The sequence below is a fragment of the Musca vetustissima genome, unplaced genomic scaffold (assembly GCF_032173495.1).
Source record: "Musca vetustissima isolate MV318-11 ecotype Yass unplaced genomic scaffold, APGP_CSIRO_Mvet_v1 utg1319, whole genome shotgun sequence".
Lineage (NCBI taxonomy): Eukaryota > Metazoa > Arthropoda > Insecta > Diptera > Muscidae > Musca > Musca vetustissima.
Genome location: NW_026884577.1, coordinates 191,750 through 213,308, shown reverse-complemented (window position 1 = coordinate 213,308; position 21,559 = coordinate 191,750). Strand labels below are relative to the sequence as shown.

At 37.9% G+C, this 21,559-nt stretch overlaps 6 protein-coding genes and 1 pseudogene across 6 annotated transcripts in view; 4 read left to right on the top strand and 3 right to left on the bottom strand.

The window, feature by feature from the left end:
• The window catches only part of LOC133331572 (E3 ubiquitin-protein ligase Nedd-4), a 307,165-nt gene that overhangs the window by 234,722 nt on the left and 50,884 nt on the right, over positions 1 to 21,559 (top strand). The window lies entirely within an intron of this gene.
• LOC133331575 (MICOS complex subunit MIC13 homolog QIL1) overlaps positions 1 to 21,559 on the top strand; it is a 267,176-nt gene that overhangs the window by 203,140 nt on the left and 42,477 nt on the right. The window lies entirely within an intron of this gene.
• On the top strand, positions 2,400 to 3,246 carry LOC133331560 (brachyurin-like). Its single transcript, XM_061539944.1, has one exon. It carries the CDS (start codon positions 2,400 to 2,402, stop codon positions 3,237 to 3,239), a length of 840 nt encoding a protein of 279 aa, XP_061395928.1. The 3' UTR covers positions 3,240 to 3,246.
• On the bottom strand, positions 4,109 to 4,997 carry LOC133331564 (brachyurin-like). Its single transcript, XM_061539949.1, has one exon. The coding sequence runs from the start codon at positions 4,993 to 4,995 to the stop codon at positions 4,147 to 4,149; it is 849 nt and encodes a 282-aa protein (XP_061395933.1). The 5' UTR covers positions 4,996 to 4,997; the 3' UTR covers positions 4,109 to 4,146.
• On the top strand, positions 8,555 to 9,409 carry LOC133331548 (brachyurin-like). The gene has a single exon (XM_061539933.1). It carries the CDS (start codon positions 8,555 to 8,557, stop codon positions 9,407 to 9,409), a length of 855 nt encoding a protein of 284 aa, XP_061395917.1.
• Positions 14,918 to 15,672, bottom strand: LOC133331547 (chymotrypsin BI-like; annotated as a pseudogene).
• Positions 20,745 to 21,526, bottom strand: LOC133331569 (brachyurin-like). Its single transcript, XM_061539953.1, has one exon. The coding sequence runs from the start codon at positions 21,512 to 21,514 to the stop codon at positions 20,759 to 20,761; it is 756 nt and encodes a 251-aa protein (XP_061395937.1). The 5' UTR covers positions 21,515 to 21,526; the 3' UTR covers positions 20,745 to 20,758.

The window sequence follows — 21,559 nt, the reverse complement described above, 5'->3', positions numbered from 1 at the left end:
CAGTGGTCAATTATCACTGAATTAGCCACAAAAATGAAGGAATGATAAGTCATAGTAGAAATAATAATAAAAATATCATAATAATATAGTCAGGCTGAATCCCAGTTTGTCGTTTTTATAAAAAAAACAACTATTTATCAGTGGAGAATGTATGGCATTGTCCGCCGAGGGGTATAGGCAGGGAAGACTATAGTTTCGGATCTCGCCACTGCTCCTCATCAGTTCACTTAGTTTTTTGTTGGGATATTCTCCCCCGAAGCTATTTATTGCTTCTTTACAAAATAACCTTTCAAACTCAAAATGTCTCTTGTGACAATTCGAAGTTCTTACGTTACCAGCGATACGACCCCAATGAGAAGTTCGTTTCGTTGGCGCCTTACTTCGTGGTCAACAAGGCATTTGCAGACAACTACAATACATTTTCCACTGCTATGTGTCGTCACTTTGTGACGAATGCACATAACGTTGTTGTTGGTATTGCTAGTTAAAGCAATAAACCCAACAGTATGACCGTGCCTCGTTTACAACTTCAGTAGAGTTGGCGGGTTATTTGGGATACCATTTGTATTTTGTTTTTGCAAAATAGTCAGGCTGAAACCCCAGTTTGTTGTTTTTATAAAAAAAAACAAATATTTATTAGTGGGAAATGTATGACATTGTCCGCCGAGGGGTAAGGCAGAGAAGACTATAGTTTCGGATCTCGCCACTGATCCTCATCAGTTCCCTGGGAGATCAAAATAGTATTTTATGAGAGGACACCTAAATTTTTGCAAAAAAATTAACTTAGAGCGATGAACGATTTCATTGTCAATGCTAATTGGCTACTGTCTTCAACCTTTCAGAGTTGAGATTTTATAGGCATTTCTGTTATTTTCTTATCTTATCCAAAATGATTTTCGTTCAAAATTTTTGTAGACCAATCGCAGCCTTCTTGGAACCGAATTCAATCTTTGGTCATTAGATTTCAGTTTGCAAATAAAGTGTGTTATCTAGAGGGCCGGTTATTGGAATCAGTTTTAATTTATTTGGGATTTTCTACTGTCTATGTTTTTCTAATGAATGATTGGCGATTTGTTAAATTGCAAAGGGGAGAAGAAACATGTCCCATGTGGCGTCCAATTCGGGGGCACAAAGTAGGTTTTCAGGTAGGGAGACAAAGCTAGTGGCCAACCAGTTTTCAATTTTTGAAATATAAATATAAGTGTTTTCAAAAAAAACAATATTTTTTATGAAAAGTTGTGGCGCCCAACCTGCGATGTAGTGTTATAATATACATATATTCTATAATCAAATATAATACTTTTCCCCTGGTTGTTAATTTTTTGATAATTTAAACATATATTTTTGATGGCGCCCAATTTGGTATTTAGTATTATAATTGCTTTATTACGATGCATACAACAATTTATTTCATATTATTAAATAGTTATGTTGTGTGTGTTAATGATTTTTTTAAGTTTTCGTGAATGACGCCCAATTTGGTGGGGTCTAAAAGTAAGCCACATTATTCATTAATTACAATTAAAAAAAAATAATCAGGCATTTTTTGGAAAGTTGGAACGTGTGTCTCGTGATATCCACACTAATTGGCCAAGTGGCGCCCAACGAGGGTCCACAACAAAATCAAGTAATGGAAATTCATTCAAAATATACTTATAAGAATACTAACGGACAAATCGAACAACCGCAATTCATATTCCGGTTGCTTAGTTATTGGTGTCGTACAGCAGATGAGGAGTACGTCATTCCCAGGTGAGGAGACAAGGCGCTGGAATTTACACTTCTTGAATGAAAAGAACGACAAAATCATTTTTTTTTTAAATTTCAATAAAAATCAAAACAATATATTAATACAAATTAAAAAAAATGTGGCGCCCAACGTGGGATTTAGTCCATATACTAACGAGCTGCCATTGTTATATATTGTCTTCCTTAATTAAAAAGCCAATGCGATACACCTTCACAATTTTTGTTATCAGCTGAAACAATTTTCGGGACAAACAAATAACGAACGTCATTTCGGTTACTCTGCAAAAAAAAAGACAATGGAAAATTAGAAAAATACTTAATCTCAAGAACTTCAAAGAAAATATTAGAAGCTTCAGTCTGTTTTGTTGAAAAACAAAAATATTTTTTTAATGCAACCCACCAATCGAAGTGGTAGTTGTAGTACCTGAAGGAATACCTAACAAATATGTATTTGAAAACAAAATTAAATAATCTAAATAAAATGTTTTGACTATTGGATAAGATAAAGTTGCAGCAATGCATTTTAAGAGATTTCCATGCGTTTAGCAAAAACACTTTTGGGACTATATAAACCTCTAAAACCAGCCCCAAAACAGACAGTAGTCAGTCAATTCTCCTCTCGAAAATAGAAAGCAAGAAACACATTGGCAATGAAAGTCATTGTAGCCTTTAGCCTGTTGGTGGCAGTGGCCTCTGCCACACCCATTGAACCCCGCCTGCCACTGGTACCACTTATGCCGTTGGAAGAATTGGAGGGTCGCATCACCAACGGTGAATTGGCCAAGCCCGGTCAATTCCCCTACCAAGTTGGTTTGCAATTGGTCTTCGGTAACTCTGGTGCCTGGTGCGGTGGTACCTTGATTTCGGATCGTTGGATTTTGACTGCTGCCCACTGTGCCGATGGAGCGGATGGTGCCACCGTTTATTTGGGCGCCATTGACATTAAGAATGACAATGAAAAGGGCCAACAACGCATCTACACCTCCAAATCTAATTTTGTCGTCCATGAAAATTGGGATCCCAGCACTTTGAGCAATGACATTGCCTTGATAAAATTACCCGTGGTTGTGGACTTCACTGAACGTATCCAACCAGCTGCCTTGCCAAAAATGGATGGTAAATATTCAACCTATGAAGGTGATATGGTTTGGGCTTCTGGCTGGGGTAAGGATAGTGACAAGGCCACCACCGTTTCTCCCTTGTTGCGTTACATTGAGGTGCCCGTGTTGAAGCAAAGTACCTGCAGGAATTATTATTTGGGTGTTGTCACCGAGAAGATGATCTGCATTAGTGGCAAGGATGGTAAGTCCACTTGCAATGGTGATTCGGGCGGTCCCTTGGTATACAAACACGATGGTGTCAACACTGTTATCGGTGCCACCTCCTTTGGCATTGCTTTGGGTTGTGAAAAGGGCTGGCCAGGTGTATTCACACGTGTCACCTCCTACTTGGATTGGATTGCCGAAAAGTCGGGTGTTGTCAATAAATAAGTGGGTGAATTTTCCGAATTCGATCAATTTTTAATAAAAATATGAACATTTTGAAAAATTAAATGTCTGATTTGGTTTATTTATGGGCAATGGTGGGATGATGGGCTTTGTTTGTAAAATATGGATAGGCGATCGGAACACAGGTTTTTTAAGATTGATGATCAAGTATTTTATTATAGAGCTACATCTATAAAAATAAATGTTATTACGCATTGAAGCCAATGATTGAAAAAATTATATTAAAAAAAATATGGCGCCCAACTTGGGGTCTTCACAGTACTAATCATTAATGAAAATATAAACTCATTTCATGATACTCAATGTGGAGCCATGTCTAATAACATAATATTTGAATTTTAAAATATTTATATAATAGTATGGCGCCCAACGTTGGATCTAATATTATAATAAATTATTTTTTCTAATTTTTTTCAGAATCATAAAATAAAGCCTAAATACTCCATAAAGAGATAAAATACCGGTGCTATCATTGGATATACCTTTTTTTAATTTAGAGACATCTATATGATATTTAATGGCGCCCAACGTGGAGTCTACCATTTCTAGATATTTTTCTTCAAATTAAACACACAAAAATACCTAATAAAATATTTTTACACAATTTGGGGCAACTGTTTCGTTATAATGAACTATTTTGCAAATGGCGCCCAATGTTGATAGCAAAGTAAACCTTTTTCTTTATAGTTGTTAAAATGTTCCTAGCAAATGGTATCCTTTTCTGAGTAATCTCATTAGAATGTAAGCATACCTATAAACAAAAATCCATCGTTTTTCATTGGTCAACGACTTCTATCCTGTCACCCATTCCCCCATAACCTGACATCAAATTTTTGTAATTTATATTTTTTAAATTCTTTATTTTCTATTTCAAATAAATTAATATAATTTATTTGTTGACAACACCCGAATTCTCTTCGATCCAATCCAAGTAGGAAGTGACACGAGTGAATACACCTGGCCAGCCCTTTTCACAACCCAAAGCAATACCGAAGGAGGTGGCACCGATAACAGTGTTGACACCATCGTGCTTGTATACCAAGGGACCGCCAGAATCACCATTGCAGGTAGACTTACCACCCTTGGTGCTGATGCAGATCATCTTATCGGTAACGGAACCCAAGTAGTAGGTTTTGCAGGTACTTTGCTTCATTACGGGCACTTCGATGTAACGCAACAAGGGAGAAACGGAGGTGGCTTCATCACTGTCACGACCCCAGCCGGAAGCCCAAACCATATCACCTTCATAGGTCGAGTATTTACCGTCCATCTTAGGCAAAACAGCGGGTTGGATGCGTTCATTGAATTCAACAACAACGGGCAACTTGATCAAGGAGATGTCATTGCTCAAGGTGGTGGGTTCCCAGTGTTCGTGGACAATGATGTTCTTCTTGGAGGTGTAGATACGTTGTTGGCCGCTTTCGTGATCGTCCTTGATGTCAATGGCACCCAAATAAACGGTCACACCATCAGCACCATCGGTACAATGGGCAGCAGTCAAAATCCAACGATCCGAAATCAAGGTACCACCGCACCAGGCACCAGAGTTACCGAAGACCAATTGCAAACCAACTTGGTAGGGGAATTGACCGGGCTTGGCCAATTCACCGTTGGTGATGCGACCCTCCAATTCTTCCATGGGCATGACGGGCACCAATGGCAAACGTTGTTGCAATGGTGGCATAACGCCAGCCGAGGCAACGGCCACAAACAAACTTAGAGCGATGAACGATTTCATTGTCAACCCAAAAAACTTGACTGAATTTTGTGGCCAAAACCACCGACTTTTATATGAAAATATTTTGACCAGTTTGCTATCTTATCCGGAAAAAAACTAGAAGCCACCAAAAACAAAACTATTTAGTTATTTTAAGGTTGCGCGTGATTTGTTTCAACCACCACCCCCCTCCCAAAATATAAATAGCCTATCTCTTTACATTGATAAGAAAATTTGAAAAAATAGCAATAGTTTAGACCCACTTCATTATATCCCATGAATTATCAAATTTATCACTCAACAAAAGTAGTTGACCCCATCCTATGATAAGGGATAGCCTTAAGTTTTTTTCTTTCCCAAAAATATGATTGATTAAAAAAATGCACACCTTTTCGAGGGTTCCAAAAGATATTAAAAAATACACGTCTTTCTTAAGGGTCTCAAAAAATATTTAAAAAAAATCTACGTCTTCCTTAAGATCACAAAAAAATTCTTTAAAAAATCCACGACTTTCTTATGGGCCTCACACCTTACTCAAGGGTCCCAAAAAATTTTTTTTTTAAATCCACTTTAAAATATAGCAGAATTTTTGCGGCTTGTCAACTCTTTTTATTTTCGATTTTCACCAACTTATTTCCTAATTATGAAAAATCTGTGCACGATTCACATAAATCACGAAAAGTAATTATAGAAATATTGAATTCCGAAACATATGGCGATACAATCAATTCATCGATAAGACCCTAAATTATCTGAAGTGTGGTCAGTCAATAAAAAATAAACCTCATGTTTTACAATGCTATGAAAAATAATCTAATATTTTTTTATGATCGGTAAGATAGAATTCAATCCGTCATTATATTTATTGCGCAGAATTTCAACGCAATTTTTTAAATTTTTATAAAAAAATTCATATTTTCAAGCATATTTTTGGGCGTGGAGAAAAACATAAATTTCGAGATATTTGCACCCTCTTGACCGATTATAGGTCAACAGCTCCACGTTGTAACCCTGGCCTATTTTCCATGTCTTGTTTTGCCGAGGTGAATATTTAACACATAAAATAACCAGTAAGGAAAGTAGTAAAGTCGGACTAGGCCGACTATATAATACCCTTCACCACTTTGGGTATATTTTACATATGTATCCTAAATCTATATCTGAAACGATTTCAGGGAAACTTGCCAGAGACTAATTTATAATAATTTCACGAAGCTTAGAAACATCATTCCAGACTTAATTCAGTACTCTATACCAAAATTCGTGCAAATCGAAAGATATATAGGGTCTTTGGTGCACCAATTACATTAAATCGGATGGAAATACATATGGGAGCTATATCTAAATCTGAACCGATTTTCACGAAACTTGGCAGACATCATTCTCGATCTTATTCATGACTCTGTGCCAAATTTCGTGCACATCAAAAAACTTAAGTGGACTATTTACCTAATATCGGGCTAAGCTATATATGGGAGCTATATCTAAATCTGAACCGATTTTCATGAAACTTTGCACACATCATTCTATGCCTAATTCAGTACCCTGTGCCAAATTTCGTGCAAATCAAAGATATATAGGGACTTTGGTACACAATTAACGTTAAATCGGACGAAGATATATATGAGAGCTATATCTAAATCTGAACCAAGTTTCGTGAAACTTGGCAAACATCATTCTAGACTTTATTCATTACGCTGTGCCAAATTTCTTGCAAGTCAAAAGTTTTCCAAGGACTTTAGTGGACTATTTACCTAAAATCGGGCGAAAGTATATGTGGGAGCTATATCTAAATCTGAACCGATTTCTCAAAACTTTTCACACATCATCCTAGACTTAATTCAGTACTCTATGCCAAAATTCGTGAAAATCAAAAGATTTCCAGTGATTTTAGTGGACTATTTACCTAAAATCGGGCGAAGCTATATATGGGGGCTATATCTAAATCTGAACCGATTTTTATGAAACTTTGCTCATATCATTCTAGACTTAATTTAGTACGTTGTGCCAAATTTCGTCCAAATCGAAAGTTATATAGGGAAATTGGTGCACCATTTACCCTAAATCGGACGAAGATATATATGGGAGCTATATCTAAATCTGAACCGATTTTCGACTTAATTTAGTACGCTATGCCAAAATTCGTTATATATGGGAGCTATATCTAAATCTGAACCGATTTTCTCCAATTTCAATAGGGCTCGTCCTTGGGCCAAACCAATGAGTTGTGCCAAATTTCATCCAATTCGGATCATAAATGCGGCCTGTACTTTGTTCACAAAAATACATGGACGAACGGACGGACAGGCGGACATGTATAAATCGACACAGAAAGTGATTCTATGCATATTCTCAAAAGGGACCATGGGTCTATCTCAATTCCTTTTGCCTGCTACAAACATATGCACAAAGACATAATACCCTGTACCACAGTGTGGTGAACGATATAAAAATGTGGTCACTTTAGGTTGTCGGATTGATTTGACCCTCTTAATATTGACCGACCATCATCTAAACAGGCGTTCTAAGTAATTGTTTAGATTCCCTTCACCGTGTAAAATATGTGACGTTCTGCATATAATATTGGCCTCTAGAGCGACTAGAAAATCTGACCAAAATAAAGATTTGGGTTTATTGCATCCTAAGCACCACCTCAACATCGCCGAAAATTATAGGCGTCGTCATTGCCCATAACCGGAACTTTATGTAAAATTTCAAAGCGACATTTCCCCCCTCTAGCACATATACACCTTCAAATATTTACGTATAACTCCCACATCCGAGTACACACAACCATATAATTGGTATCAATTTAAAGGTCAACCACTTCTCTTGGATATACTATCGACTTCTCGGGTCTATGCCTTTCAGGGGTTAATGTATACGCTAGAGAATACAAATTTTGTAATTTTTCACACAAAAATCAAGGTCCATTTGACCCCCTAATTATTGACCGATCTTTATCAAAACAGGCATGCTTATTCTTTGGTCCGATCCCCTACTCCATGTAAAATTTCACGAGGTTCGGGCCAGAAATACTGACAAAAATTTAGTATTTGGTCCATTTCATCCCCTAAATATTAACCGATCTTAATAATTTAAGGTGGGTCTAGGACCAATATTTCGCGGCGTTAAAAACTCTTGGAGCTGCACAAAGCTATAATACCCTAACAACATAGTTGTGTAGGGTGTACAAATCTAGGTCTATACAAAATTAAAATCATAGATAAATTGAATTTTCCTCAATACCAATAGTGTCCGACCAAAACTTAACGATTCTACTTGTAAATCTTTATCAAGGTCAGTATTTTCTTCATGATAACCCCAAGGCTGGCTAAGAAGTTCCGTCGTGAAGTGCAAATATTTGTTATTGATTTGTTATCAATGTTGGAAGGCACTGAACGTTTTCGTTGGGTTTGCGAAACACCTCTCAAATTTATGGCAGGGTTTTAAGTTTGTGCAACTACTTCCTGAACAAGATAATGCAGTGTAAATATGCCCAGTAAATATTTTCAAAAGTGCATATAAATATCAAGTATTTAGGGGATGGGAACTATTAGTCTGAATTCTGAAATCCGCAATGCAATCGATCACATTATTAAGTTTCTTCGTGGTCGTGGTGGTATCGGCTGGCAATGGCGTGCCACCTATGAAGCAACGCTTGCCCAAGATGTCCCTTATGACTTTGGAAGAATATCGCGGACGCATTACCAATGGTGACTTGGCCCAACCTGGACAATTTCCCTATCAAGTGGGATTGAGTTTGATGTTCGGTAACCAGGGTTTCTGGTGTGGCGGCATATTGATTTCGAATCGCTGGATCTTGACTGCCGCACATTGCACGGATGGCGCCGATGGTGTCACCATCTATTTGGGTGCCATTGACATTTCCAATGACAATGAGAAGGGCCAGCAGCGTATCTACAGCTCCAAAAGGTATATAATTGTCCACGAGGAATGGGATAGTGAACTGATTCGCAATGACATTTCGTTGATCAAAATGCCGGTAGTCATTGAATTCAATGATCGCATCCAACCTGCTGTGCTACCCAAAAAGGATGGTCAATATTCCAGCTATGAAGGTGCTTTGGTATGGGCATCAGGTTGGGGTCGTGACAGTGACGAGGCCTCGAGCATCTCTCAACTGCTGCGTTACATTGAGGTGCCTGTTATTGATCAAAATATTTGCAACAGTTCCTATTCAGGTTACATTACCGACAAAATGATCTGCATCAACACCGAGGGAAATAAGTCGACCTGCAATGGGGATTCCGGTGGCCCACTGGTATTGAAGCAGAATGGTGAGAACATTGTGATTGGTGCCACTTCGTTTGGTATTATTTATGGTTGTGAGGTGGGCTGGCCAGCTGTATTCACTCGTATCACCGCCTATTTAGATTGGATTGAAGAGAAATCGGGTGTGGTTAATAATTAATAGAAAAATACAAATTAATAAAATAAATTTTAATCAATAAAATACAAAATTTAGTAAATTTATAAAAAACCAGGGTACGAAGAATGATTAAAATACGCTATTTCTCACGAATGCTCACGGTGAGAATTCGAATGTTTTCAATTTATACCGAATTATAAAGTTACAATGAATGAACAAGCATTTGCAATCTCTCACGAATGTTCGCATTGTACGAAAAATTCACGAACGATAAAATTTCGCTGCAAGCGTCCTTGATTCGTTCGTTCGCGAGCATTTGTTGCTGAAGAACATTATTTTGAAATGTTCGCGAATGCTGGCGAGCACAGTTAAAACAACAACACACAGAAATATCATAAAAAAGTAAACACACACACAACGAATTAATGTGTGTGTAGCAGAAAGTGTGTGGAATAACAAAACACATGTCCGACAACTATTGAGTTCATGAACGTTTGTTGTTGCCGTTTTGAGCATTCGCGAGAATTCATTCGTGAGAGAATGTCTGAAAGAATTTCAACCACCAAACGAAACAAACGAACGTTTTTGTGTGCTCTCACTCGTTTGATATGTGTGTGCGAATATTCTTTGGCGAATGCTCGTTTGGTAAATAATTTATTGCCATAAATTCATTCGTAAAATGAGCACAAAACGAAAAGAATGTATTTTAATTCATTCGCGAGCGAATTTTTGCGCACCCTGATAAAAACAAAGTAAGACCTCAAAGCGTGGGCTTGAATTTTTAACAATACTTGGAGATCTTAAACAAAGGCCTGGATTTTTTTTACAAACAAATTTGTTGAAACCTTTACCAAAGGCATGCATTTTAAAAAAATATTTTTGATGCCCTTACCAAGGGTATGGATTTTTATACCCTTCACCACGCTGTGGTACAGGGTATTATGTCGTTGTGCATATATATGTAACAGGCAAAGGGAAATGAGATAGACACATGGTTCCTTTTGAGAATATGCATAGAATCACTTTTTAAGTCGATTTATACATGTCCGTCTGTCCATGTTAAATTGTAAAAAAGTACAGGCCGCATTTATGATCCGAATTGGATGAAATTTGGCATACGTCACTTATTGGCCCAAGGACGAACCCTATTGAAATTGGGAAAAATCGGTTCAGATTTAGATATAGCTGCCATATATATTTTCATCCGATTTCATGTAAATGGTGCACCAAAGTCCCCATATATCTCTCGATTTGCACGAAATTTGGTACAGCCCAATAATTTAGGTCTAGAATGATGTGTGTTAGCTTTCCCGAAAATCGGTTCAGATTTAGATATAGCTCCCATATATATTTTAGTCCGATTTAACGTAAATGGTGTACCAAAGTACCTATATACCTTTCGATTTGCACGAAATTTGGCACAGCGTAATGAATTAGGTCTAGAACGATATGTCTTAAGTTTCCTAAAAATCGGTTCAGATTTAGATATAGCTCCCATATATATTTTCGTCCGATTTAACGTAAATGGTGCATCAAAGTCCCTATATATTGTTCGATCTGCACGAAATTTGGCACAGCGTAATGAATTAGGTCTAGAACGATATGTGTTAAGTTTCCTGAAAATCGGTTCAGATTTAGATATAGCCCCCATATATTAGTCCGATTTTAGGTAAATGGTGCCCCAAAGTCCCTATATATCCTTCGATATGCATGAAATTTGGCATAGCGTACTGAATTAAATTTAAAACGATGTATGTTATATTTCGTGAAAATCGGCTTAGATTTAGATTTAGCTACCATATATTTTTTCGTCCGATTTTAGGTAAATGATGCACCAAAGTTCCTATATATCCTTCGATTTGCACGAAATTTGGTGCAGCCCAATAATTTAGGTTTAGAATGATGTGTGTAAGGTTTTCCGAAAATCGGTTCAGATTTAGATATAGCTCCCATATATATTTTCATCCGATTTAATGTAAATGGTGCACCAAAGTCCCTATATATCTCTCGATTTGCACGAAATTTGGTACAGCCTAATAATTTAGGTTTAGAATGATGTGAGTTAGGTTTCCCGAAAATAGGTTCAAATTTAGATATAGCTCCCATATATATTTTCGTCCGATTTAACGTAAATGGGGTACCAAAGTGCCTATATACCTTTCGATTTGCACGAAATTTGGCATAGCGTAATGAATTAGGTCTGGAATGATATGTGTTAAGTTTCCTGAAAATCGGTTCAGATTTAGATATAGCTCCCATATATATTTTCGTCCGATTTAACGTAAATGGTGTACCAAAGTACCTATATACCTTTCGATTTGCACGAAATTTGGCATAGCGTACTGAATTGAGTTTAGAATGATGTGTGCTATGATTCGTGAAAATCGGTTCAGATTTAGATATAGCTCCCATATATATTTTCGTCGGATTTTATATAAATCGTACAACAAAGTCCCTATATATATCCTTCGATTTGCACAAAATTTGACATAATGTACTGGATTAGGTCTAGAACGATGAGTGTTAAGATTCGTGAAAATCGGTGCATATCCCACATATATTTTCGTTCGATTTTACATAAATGACGCACCAAACTCTTAATGTTTGTCCGATTAACACGAAATTTTGCACAACGTATCAAATTGAGACTTGAATGACGTTATTGCGTTTTGTTGAAATTGGTGTAGATGTCGCCATAGCTTCCATATGTATTTCGAATGGGTGTCTGATTGAGATTAAGTTTTTAGCAGTGCGACGTACCGAATATCTTGTATCAATTTAGCTATACATCGTTTTCCATAAATTTGTCCCATGGTACGCAGACGACTTTAAATATGCCCGAATGAAATTAAATTTAGCATAGGTTGGGGAAAGACATGAGCAAGTTTCTTCGAGGGGACATTGACATACAATTGTTAGGGTACATATGTCCAATATACCCGAAGTGGTTAAGGATATCATATAGCCGGCCCAGTCCGACTTTACTACTTTCTTTACTGGTTTAAAAATAATTTTTGAAACCTAGCCAAAGTCGGTTTTTTATACCCTACACAACTATGTTGTCAGGGTATTATAGCTTTGTGCAGCCCCAAAAGTTTGTAACCCCGCGAAATATTGGTACTAGACCCACCTTTAAGTATACTAATCGTCATATCTCGACTAGCTGAGTCAATCTAGACATGTGTGTCCGTCCGTCCGTCTATTATAATTTGTAAACACGATACAGGCCACAGTTATGGACCAATCTTCACGAAATTGTAGAATGGGTTCTGGCCAATTAAGATCCCTATTGTTTTTGGTAATAATCGGTTAATATTTAGGGGTTGAAATGGACCAAAAACTTTATTTATGTCGGGTTTTCTGGTCCCTCCAGAGGCCGCAATTATGAGCCAAACACCTCGAATTTTTGCATGGAGAAGGGGATCGGGCCAAACAATAAGTATGTCTGTTTTGATAAAGACCGGTCAATATTTAGCGGGTCAAATGGACCTTGACTTTTGTGTGAAAAATGAAAATGTATTCTATGACGTATATATTTACTCGTGAGGATATAGATCCGAGAAGTCGATTATATATCCAAGAAGAGTGGTTGACCTTTAAATTGATACCAATTATATTGTCGTATGTCCTTGGATGTGGGAGTACCACTTAAATATTTACAGGTACTTGCGTATTCATATATTAGTTAGTGGCCCATTACCACACTTGAGGGCGGAAATAAAGCGTTGATCGCTTTGAAATGTTCCATGAAGTTAAGTTATAGCAGGGACAACGCCTATAATTTTCGGTAATGATCAGATAATAATTTTGATATGAAGTGGACCGACAACTTAATTTTTTGTGTTTTTTCGAGTCGATTTGCACAGCACAACCCACGGTGAAGGAAATTTGGACAAGTACCCAATTAGAAGGAGCGTACTGAATATTGGTAATATTCGGAAAATATGTCAGTGTAAGGAAGAGGTGCTGTTGACCTCTAATCGAGCAAGAGGGTGCAAATATCATGAAATATTTCCTAGGAACCAACATCCGCAGAGAGTTAGTGTTCCGTGGTAGTTGTGTAGGGTATTGTATGGTCGGCCGACTATACTGCTTCGCTCAAAGGTAGGGATTTTTTTAAAAATAATTTTTGAAACCTAGCAAAAGTCGGGGTTTTTTAATATTTTTGAGACCCGTGGATTAAAAAAAATTAACCTTAACAAAGGCGCGGGTTATCTATCTATCCAAAATTGTAGATTTTTTAAAAATATTTGGAGTTCCTATTCATAGTTGTTGATTTTTAAAAATATTTGGAGATCCAATCCCAAACCGTGAATTTTTTAATTTTTTTTTTTTTTTGAAACCCTATCCTAAGTCGTGGACTTTTTAAAAATGTTTTTTGAGACCTAAGATATATTTTAATATATCTTGACTTTTTAAGAGTACCTTTTACTGCCATGGTAAAATCTAGACCCTGAGATTTTCATTGAAAATTAAATCTAAATGCTTTTATTGATTTATTTTTCTGCCAAGGAATTATGCACTGCAATTGATATTAAAACAATGTTAACAATAATACATGCCAAACACACACACACACATACACTCCCACACCAATTCCTACAATAATAAAACAACATAAGTAACTATTCGTTAAAAACATTAAGCAGCCAAATGGCAGCTGCCCCTTTTCTTAAAATCAAAAAAATAGCAACTCAACACTGTTCAGGTGCAACAGTTATAACCAAAACGAATTATGAATAATGCTGCTTGGCTCATTCATATGCATGAAGACAACAGAGAAAACAAAAAAAAAACAAACGATAAAATTCGAAAAAACATTATCACCAACAATAACAACAACACCAAGCCGCATCAGAAGCTCCACAAAAACAAATAAATCGCCAATAACTTCCTACGTCTAGCCGACACAAAATCAAAAAAGCTAACATTTAACGAATAAAACACAAAAAAAAAACAACAACAGCAAAATAAAATTCAAACATACATGCAGCATGGTGGTGGCATGCAACTACACAACATCACGATATGTACACATATGTCGATATGTAGAAGAAAGTCGGTTTACTTAACGCCACATAATAACAAAAGGGTAATGTCGAGCCAAACCGAACCAAAAAAAAAAAACGAATGCTTCTCAAATTTGCTTAAAAGATATTTGTTTTCATTTATTTTCAATATTGTTGTTTAAAGTGAGGAGGCCGGGTAGAGAGGGTGGGGTGTATTTTATATGCTATGGTGATTTCGTACATCATCTTTATGTCAGTCGTAAAATCATTAATGGAAATAGTTTGGATTTCATCAAGAGATATCTGGATGCAATGGTGCTTGTTTCCTAAGTCTTTTGTTTTCAAGTGACTAGGGAAAGTAGTTACAGTGATTTTAAGCGGAGAATATTATTTTTGAAAAAAAAAAAAAAAAAAATAAAAAATAATTATTTTCAAAAAATCCACAGCTTTAAAAAAATAAAACGGGTTTTCTTAAATCAAAACTTTATTTTAATGACAAATTTCCACTTTATTCTTTAAATACTCCTGAGCCCTTTATTTATTAACCACACACGATTTCTTTTAATCCAATCCAAATAGGAAGTGACACGAGTGAATACACCTGGCCAGCCCACCTCACAACCCAAGGTGATACCAAAGGAAGTGGCAGCAATAACAACATTCTCACCATTCTGTTTGTACACCAATGGACCACCAGAATCTCCATCATAGATCGATTTACCACCCTTTCCGCTGATAAAGATCATCTTATCGATAATCGAACCCAAATAGTAGGTGTTATAGGTCTTTTGTTTTATTACGGGTACTTCAATGTAACGCAATAGAGAAGAGATACTGGTGGCTGCATCACTGTCACAGCCGGAAGCACAAACGATATCACCCTCATACGTGGAATATTGACCATTCATTTTGGGCAGTACAGCAGGCATTTTGATCAAGGAGATGTCATTCCTCAAGGTGTCGGCATTCCAATCTTCGTGCACCACAATATTTCTCCTTGAGGCGTAGATACGCTGCTGGCCTTTTTCATTGTCAGTGCGAACATCAATGGCGCCCAAGTAAATTGTGACACCATCAGCATCATCGGTAACATGGGCGGCGATTAAAATTCAACGATCGGAAATCAGGGTACCGAAGACCAAACTCAATCCAATTGGCCAATTCTCCTTTGGTAATGCGTCCTTCCAATTCTCCCATGGGCATCAGGGACAGCAAAGGAAGTTTTGGTGTCATTGGTGGCATCACGGCAGCCAAGGCCATGGCCACAATCAGACATAGGGTGAAGATTTGATTCATGTTGTTGATAGATACCAAGCAACGGCTCTGATTGGCTTTAATATGGCGAAGTCCAGGCTAATCCTGATCCCTCTCTCATCTTAATTGTGGACACTGAACTCGCCGCGGTACCACCTGGAGAGCTATTTTCATCACCCGATGAAATAGTGAGCCAATATGTGCCGCGAGTTCACCCATAACAACTATAAAAAATGGATTGAGGCGTGGGGTTAGTTGCGCACTCTCGGAAAACCCAACCTACTATGAAAAAGCAAAGAAAACCAAACCCAACTAATGTTGACGAACCCCGCAAACGTATAAAGGACCACAATCTGCGAATCTGCACTTGAAATGTGAGCACGTTGTACAGAACAGGCGCAGGGTTCGCTTTGGCGGATGAACTCAAGAAGTACAAAGCCTTACAGGAAATGCGATGGAAAGGTACTGACGTAAGTTAAACATATGATTATGCCCTGTATTATAGCTGCCATGAAACGAGACATGAATTTGGCTGCGGATTTATGGTTAATAGGAGAATAAAAGTCCTCGTTTTCAGATTCACTCCAGTAGATGAGCGAATTGGTATAATCCGTATAAAAACGAAGTTCTTCTACATCAGTCTTATTTGCGCCCATGCTCCGACCGAAGATAAAGATGAACAGACCAAAGACATATTTTACGAGCGCCTAGAAACAGCATATGACTGCTGCCCGGGCCATGACGTTAAAACTTTTCAAGGAGATTTTAATGCAAAAATCTGAAGGTAAAATATCTTTGGCCCCATCGTCGGAAAATTCAGTCTCCATGAAGAAACATCAGACAACAGCATGAGGTTGATTGACTTCGCGGCAGCAAAACACATGGTAGTTAGCAGCACCAGATTCAAGCATCTCGATATACATAAGGCCACTTGGATTTCTCCCGATCGAACAACGAGAAAACAAATCGATCATGTTGTGATAGACGGAAGGCATTCATCCAGTGTTTTAGATGTCCGAACGATCCGAGGAGCGAATATCGATTCGGACCATTACCTTGTGGCAGCCAAGGTACGCACCCGTCTAATGTAGCAGCAAAGGCGCGATCTAATGTAACACGGAAATTTGACGTCCTCATCGCACCTAAAGTGCTATCCAGCGTACTGTGTGAACGACTGAAGCCAATGGTGAATGCCATTATTGGACCATAACAATGCGGCTTTAAACCTGGCAAATCCACCATTGACCAGATTTTCACTCTGCGCCAAATCCTGGAAAAAAATCCACGAAAAACACATCGACCCATTCCACCTATTCGTCGACTATAAAATCGCATTCGACAGCCCTATCCGTTCAGAGGTGTTTAAAGCCATGTCTACGTTCGGCATTCCTGCAAAATTAATACGGCTATGCAGGATAACTTTAAATGGCACGAGCTCAGCAGTTAATACCTTTAATACCTTTAATACCGAACGAGGACAAGTTTGTCGTGTGACCTTTTTAACATCCTGCTGGAAAAGGTCATACGAGAGGAATAATGAACAGAAATGACACTCTGTACACCAAACAACACATGTTACTCCCCTACGCCGATGACATCGCCATAATGGGTCGAACATTGAGAGCGGTAACAGCCACCTTTGAACAAATTGAGAACGAGTCTGCCAAATTGGGTCTGGCAGTAAACAGCGAGAAGACCAAGCTGATGGTATCAACGCGCAAGACGTCCAGTAGACTCGGACCAACTGCGGAACTTGACAACTACAGCTTCGAGGTAGTCAAAGATTTTATATACCTTGGTATCGCCATAAACAAAACGAATGACATCAATTATGAAATTCAGAGAAGGATAATGATGACCAACAGATTCTACTATGGTCTAAGCAAATAACTCAAAAGCAAGGCCACCTACCGCCAGACCAAACTCACACTTTACAAGACCCTGATACTACCCGTGCTATTATATGGATCTGAAGCATGGGTACTTGCGCAAGCAGATGAGGCAGCGCTTGGAGTGTTTGAGTGTAAAATTCTCCGAAAGATCTCTGGGCCGATCTGCGTTGACGGTGAATATCGCCGTCAAATGAACCATGAGTTGTACCAGCTATTCTCGGACATCGACATTGGTAGACGTATTGAGCTGCAGTGACTACGTTGGCTAGGTCATGTTGTGAGAATGGATGAAGATGTTCCAACCCAATTTTTGGAAAAAAAATCTGATACTACAAAATCCCCTATCTTATCCAGAAAGTTTTGTCAACAAAAATTGAAACGATGTATAGTTGAAAGAAAAACTGTCAACACCAATTTCCGTTAAATTGATAACAAATCGACTACACAGTATAACGAGTTCGGTCACACTTGGCCACTTCTTGGCCAACGTCAGAGTTACAGCAAAAAACCCTACTGACCTCTTCTTCTGATAAGTCTTATGTTATAATTTGGTTTTCATTATCTTTCCAACTTCAATAGAATTTTTTTTCGCTGGGAGTTTCCCAAGATCCCCAAATAGTCTGGCGTTTAAAGTTTATAGCTTATGCGAACGTTATCAGGGGCTGCCTAAGTGGATTTTCCAGAAGCTAAACTTCTTATCTGCCAATAAAAATAACATATTTGGACATTTTTTTTCGTGTGATATTGAAATGACTTGTAAATCATGTTTCTATTTGTTTATTGTCCACTTTAGATAATCGGAAATATTAACGTGCAATTAATTGGATTTCCCTTTTTTAAAAAAGGGAAATCCGAAAAAAAATATTATTGCGAATTCGTGCAGTAGAAATAAGTCACAATTCAAAGTTGTTAAACTTGATGAAAAAAATTAAATATTAAAAAATTCGCCTTAATAGTTCAACTTGCATTGGTACTGATACAGATCAATTTTTCCGTAATGGCGCCCAAATGGTAGTTGTTGCAGATACTTTGTTTCATAGAGGATAGGAACTTGAATGTAATGGAAACATTTTGAGTTACTAGTGGCTGCATAATTGACACGACCACAACCCGAAGCCCAGACCAAAGCAATATTGGCCAGTAATGTTATGAAAAACAACAACAACAGTTTGAGTTGGATCCTCATATTCAATGACCAGAGGTATTTTGACCATTTTAGGCTAGGACCAATATTTTGTATAATATAAATTTTTGAAAGTATTTCTTTTTGCAAGGATTATCCATCCTCGGAAACTCAAACCAACCAATCAATTTCTGAGTCCATTAATGTCAGTTCGTCCAACTTTCCGACTATCCATGTATTTTTGTATGTCACGTGTAGGGAATGAGCTGAAATTTGGCACCGTTCATTTATTTGGCCCAAGGAGGAGGTATATATTGAAACCAGTGAGCGAAGCAGTATAGTCGGACGGGGCCGACCATACTATACCCTACACAACTACCAAGGAACTCAAATTTCTGCCGATGTTTATTTGAAGCCGGGGCAATATTTCGTGATATTTGCTCCCTCTAGCCCGATTAGAGGTCAACAGCACCTCTTTCTTACACTGATATATTTTCAGAATATTAGTATTCCTATTCAGCACAGCCCTTCTAATAAATTGTCCAGATTCCCTTCACCTTAGATTGTGTTGTGATGTTCGGCCTATTATTGGCATCGACTCGAAAAAACACAAAAAATTAAGTTTTCGGTCCACTTCATCCCAATATTATTATCTGATCATCACCAATAATTATAGGCGTTGTCCTTGACCATAACTGGAACCTCATGGAACATTTCAAAGCGATCAGCGCTATATTTCCGCTCTCTACTGTGGTAATGGGTTACTAAATAATATCTGAATACGTAAACACATGTAAATATTTAAGTGTAACTTCCACATCCGAGTACATACGACAATACAATTGGTATCAATTTAAGGGCCAACAACTCCTCTTGGATATACTATCAACTACTCGGGCCTATGTCCTTCAGGAGTAAATATATACGCCATAGTATACAAATTTTGTAATTTTTCACACACAAGTCTTATCAAAACAGGTATGCTTATTGTTTGGCCCGATCCATTTCTCCATGTAAAATTTCGTGATGTTCGGACCATTTCTGCTGCCTCTAGAGCGACCAGAAAAACCGACAAAAATTACGTATTTGGTCCATTTCATCCCCTAAATATTAACCGATTTTTACCAAAAACAATAGGGATCTTCATTGGCCAGAACCCATTCTACATGCAAAATTTCGTGAAGATTGGTCCATAACTGTGGCCTGTATTGTGTTTACAAATTATAATGGACAGACGGACGGACGGACGGACACACATGTCTTGATCGACTCAGCTAGTCGAGATATGACGATCGGTATACTAAAAGGTGGGTCTAGGACCAATATATCTCGGCGTTACAAACTTGACAACATAGTTGTGTAGGGTATAATGAGAATCGGTTCAGATTTAATTATAGCTCACATATATTTTCCCTTCGATTTTAGGTAAGTGGTACTCCAAGTTCCCAACGTTTGTTCGATTTTGCATAGCCTACTAAATTGATGTTAGGATGATGTATATGTAATGTTGTTGGAATCGGTTGAGATTTGGCTATAGCTTCCATTATATGTTCGTCCGGTTTTATGTAAATGGTGCACCATATACACAATGTTTGTCCGATTGCTACGAAATTTTGCCTAATGTACCCAATTGAAGGTAGAATGATTATAACCAAATTTTGCACCTACCGAATTGAGTCCATAATGTGTAAATGTGTGTGTAAAGTTTTGCTGAAATCGGTTCAAATATAGCCATAGTCCCATAAACATTTTTGACCGATGTTTCCGGAATGGTGCAAAAAAGTCCCTATGTTAGTTCAATCGGGACGAAATTCTGCACAGCCTATCAAAATTGAGTCAATAATGCAGTGTGTTAAGTTTTCTTGAAATTGAAATTTTCTGAATTAGATATAGCTCCGTATCATTAAATTTATATTCAATCGATATTCTTCAAAAAATACACAAAATTACGACGAAAATTTGCACAGCCGATCAAATTGAGCCGAGAATACGTTGTGTTAAGTTTTTTTGAAATCGATTCAAATATATATAAAGGTTAAAATGAGAATCTCAGGAACATTTTTCCTCAATTATATTTTTTTATTACTTATATTTTTCAACATTCAAAATCCATTCACTTATTAGCAATACCCGATTTCTCTTCAATCCAATCCAAGTAGGAGGTGACACGAGTGAATACACCTGGCCAGCCCTTTTCACAACCCAAGGCGATACCAAACGAAGTAGCACCAATCACGATGTTCTCACCATTCTGCTTGTATACCAATGGACCGCCAGAGTCACCATTGCAGGTTGACTTTTTGCCCTTGGTGCTGATGCAGATCATATTCTCGTTAATGGAACCCAAATAGTAGGTTTTGCAGGTGCTTTGCTTCATAACAGGAACTTCAATGTAACGCAAAAGTGGAGAAATGCTAGTGGCCGCATCACTGTCACGACCCCAGCCAGAAGCCCAAACCATATCACCTTCATATGTGGAATATTGACCATTCATTTTGGGCAAAACAGCAGGTTGGATGCGTTCATTGAATTCAATGGACACAGGCATTTTGATCAAGGAGATGTCATTCCTCAAGAGGTCGGGATTCCATGCTTCGTGTACCACAATATTTCTCTTGGAGACGTAGATGCGTTGCTGGCCCTTTTCATTGTCATTGCGGACATCAATGGCGCCCAAATAAACGGTGACACCATCAGCACCATCGGTACAATGGGCAGCGGTTAAAATCCAACGATCCGAAATCAGGGTACCACCACACCAGAAACCCATGTCACCGAAATCCAAACTCAAGCCGACTTGATAGGGGAATTGTCCAGGCTGTGCCAATTCACCGTTGGTAATGCGTCCCTCTAATTCTGCCAAAGGCATAAGGGGCAGCAAGGGGAGTTTTGGTGCCATTGGTGGCACAAGGCC

Bases quoted from the DNA above. Each gene is read 5' to 3' on its own strand.
- LOC133331560 (XM_061539944.1), top strand. From the start codon at position 2,400: ATGAAAGTCATTGTAGCCTTTAGCCTGTTGGTGGCAGTGGCCTCTGCC.
- LOC133331564 (XM_061539949.1), bottom strand. From the start codon at position 4,995: ATGAAATCGTTCATCGCTCTAAGTTTGTTTGTGGCCGTTGCCTCGGCT.
- LOC133331548 (XM_061539933.1), top strand. From the start codon at position 8,555: ATGCAATCGATCACATTATTAAGTTTCTTCGTGGTCGTGGTGGTATCG.
- LOC133331569 (XM_061539953.1), bottom strand. From the start codon at position 21,514: ATGCCTTTGGCAGAATTAGAGGGACGCATTACCAACGGTGAATTGGCA.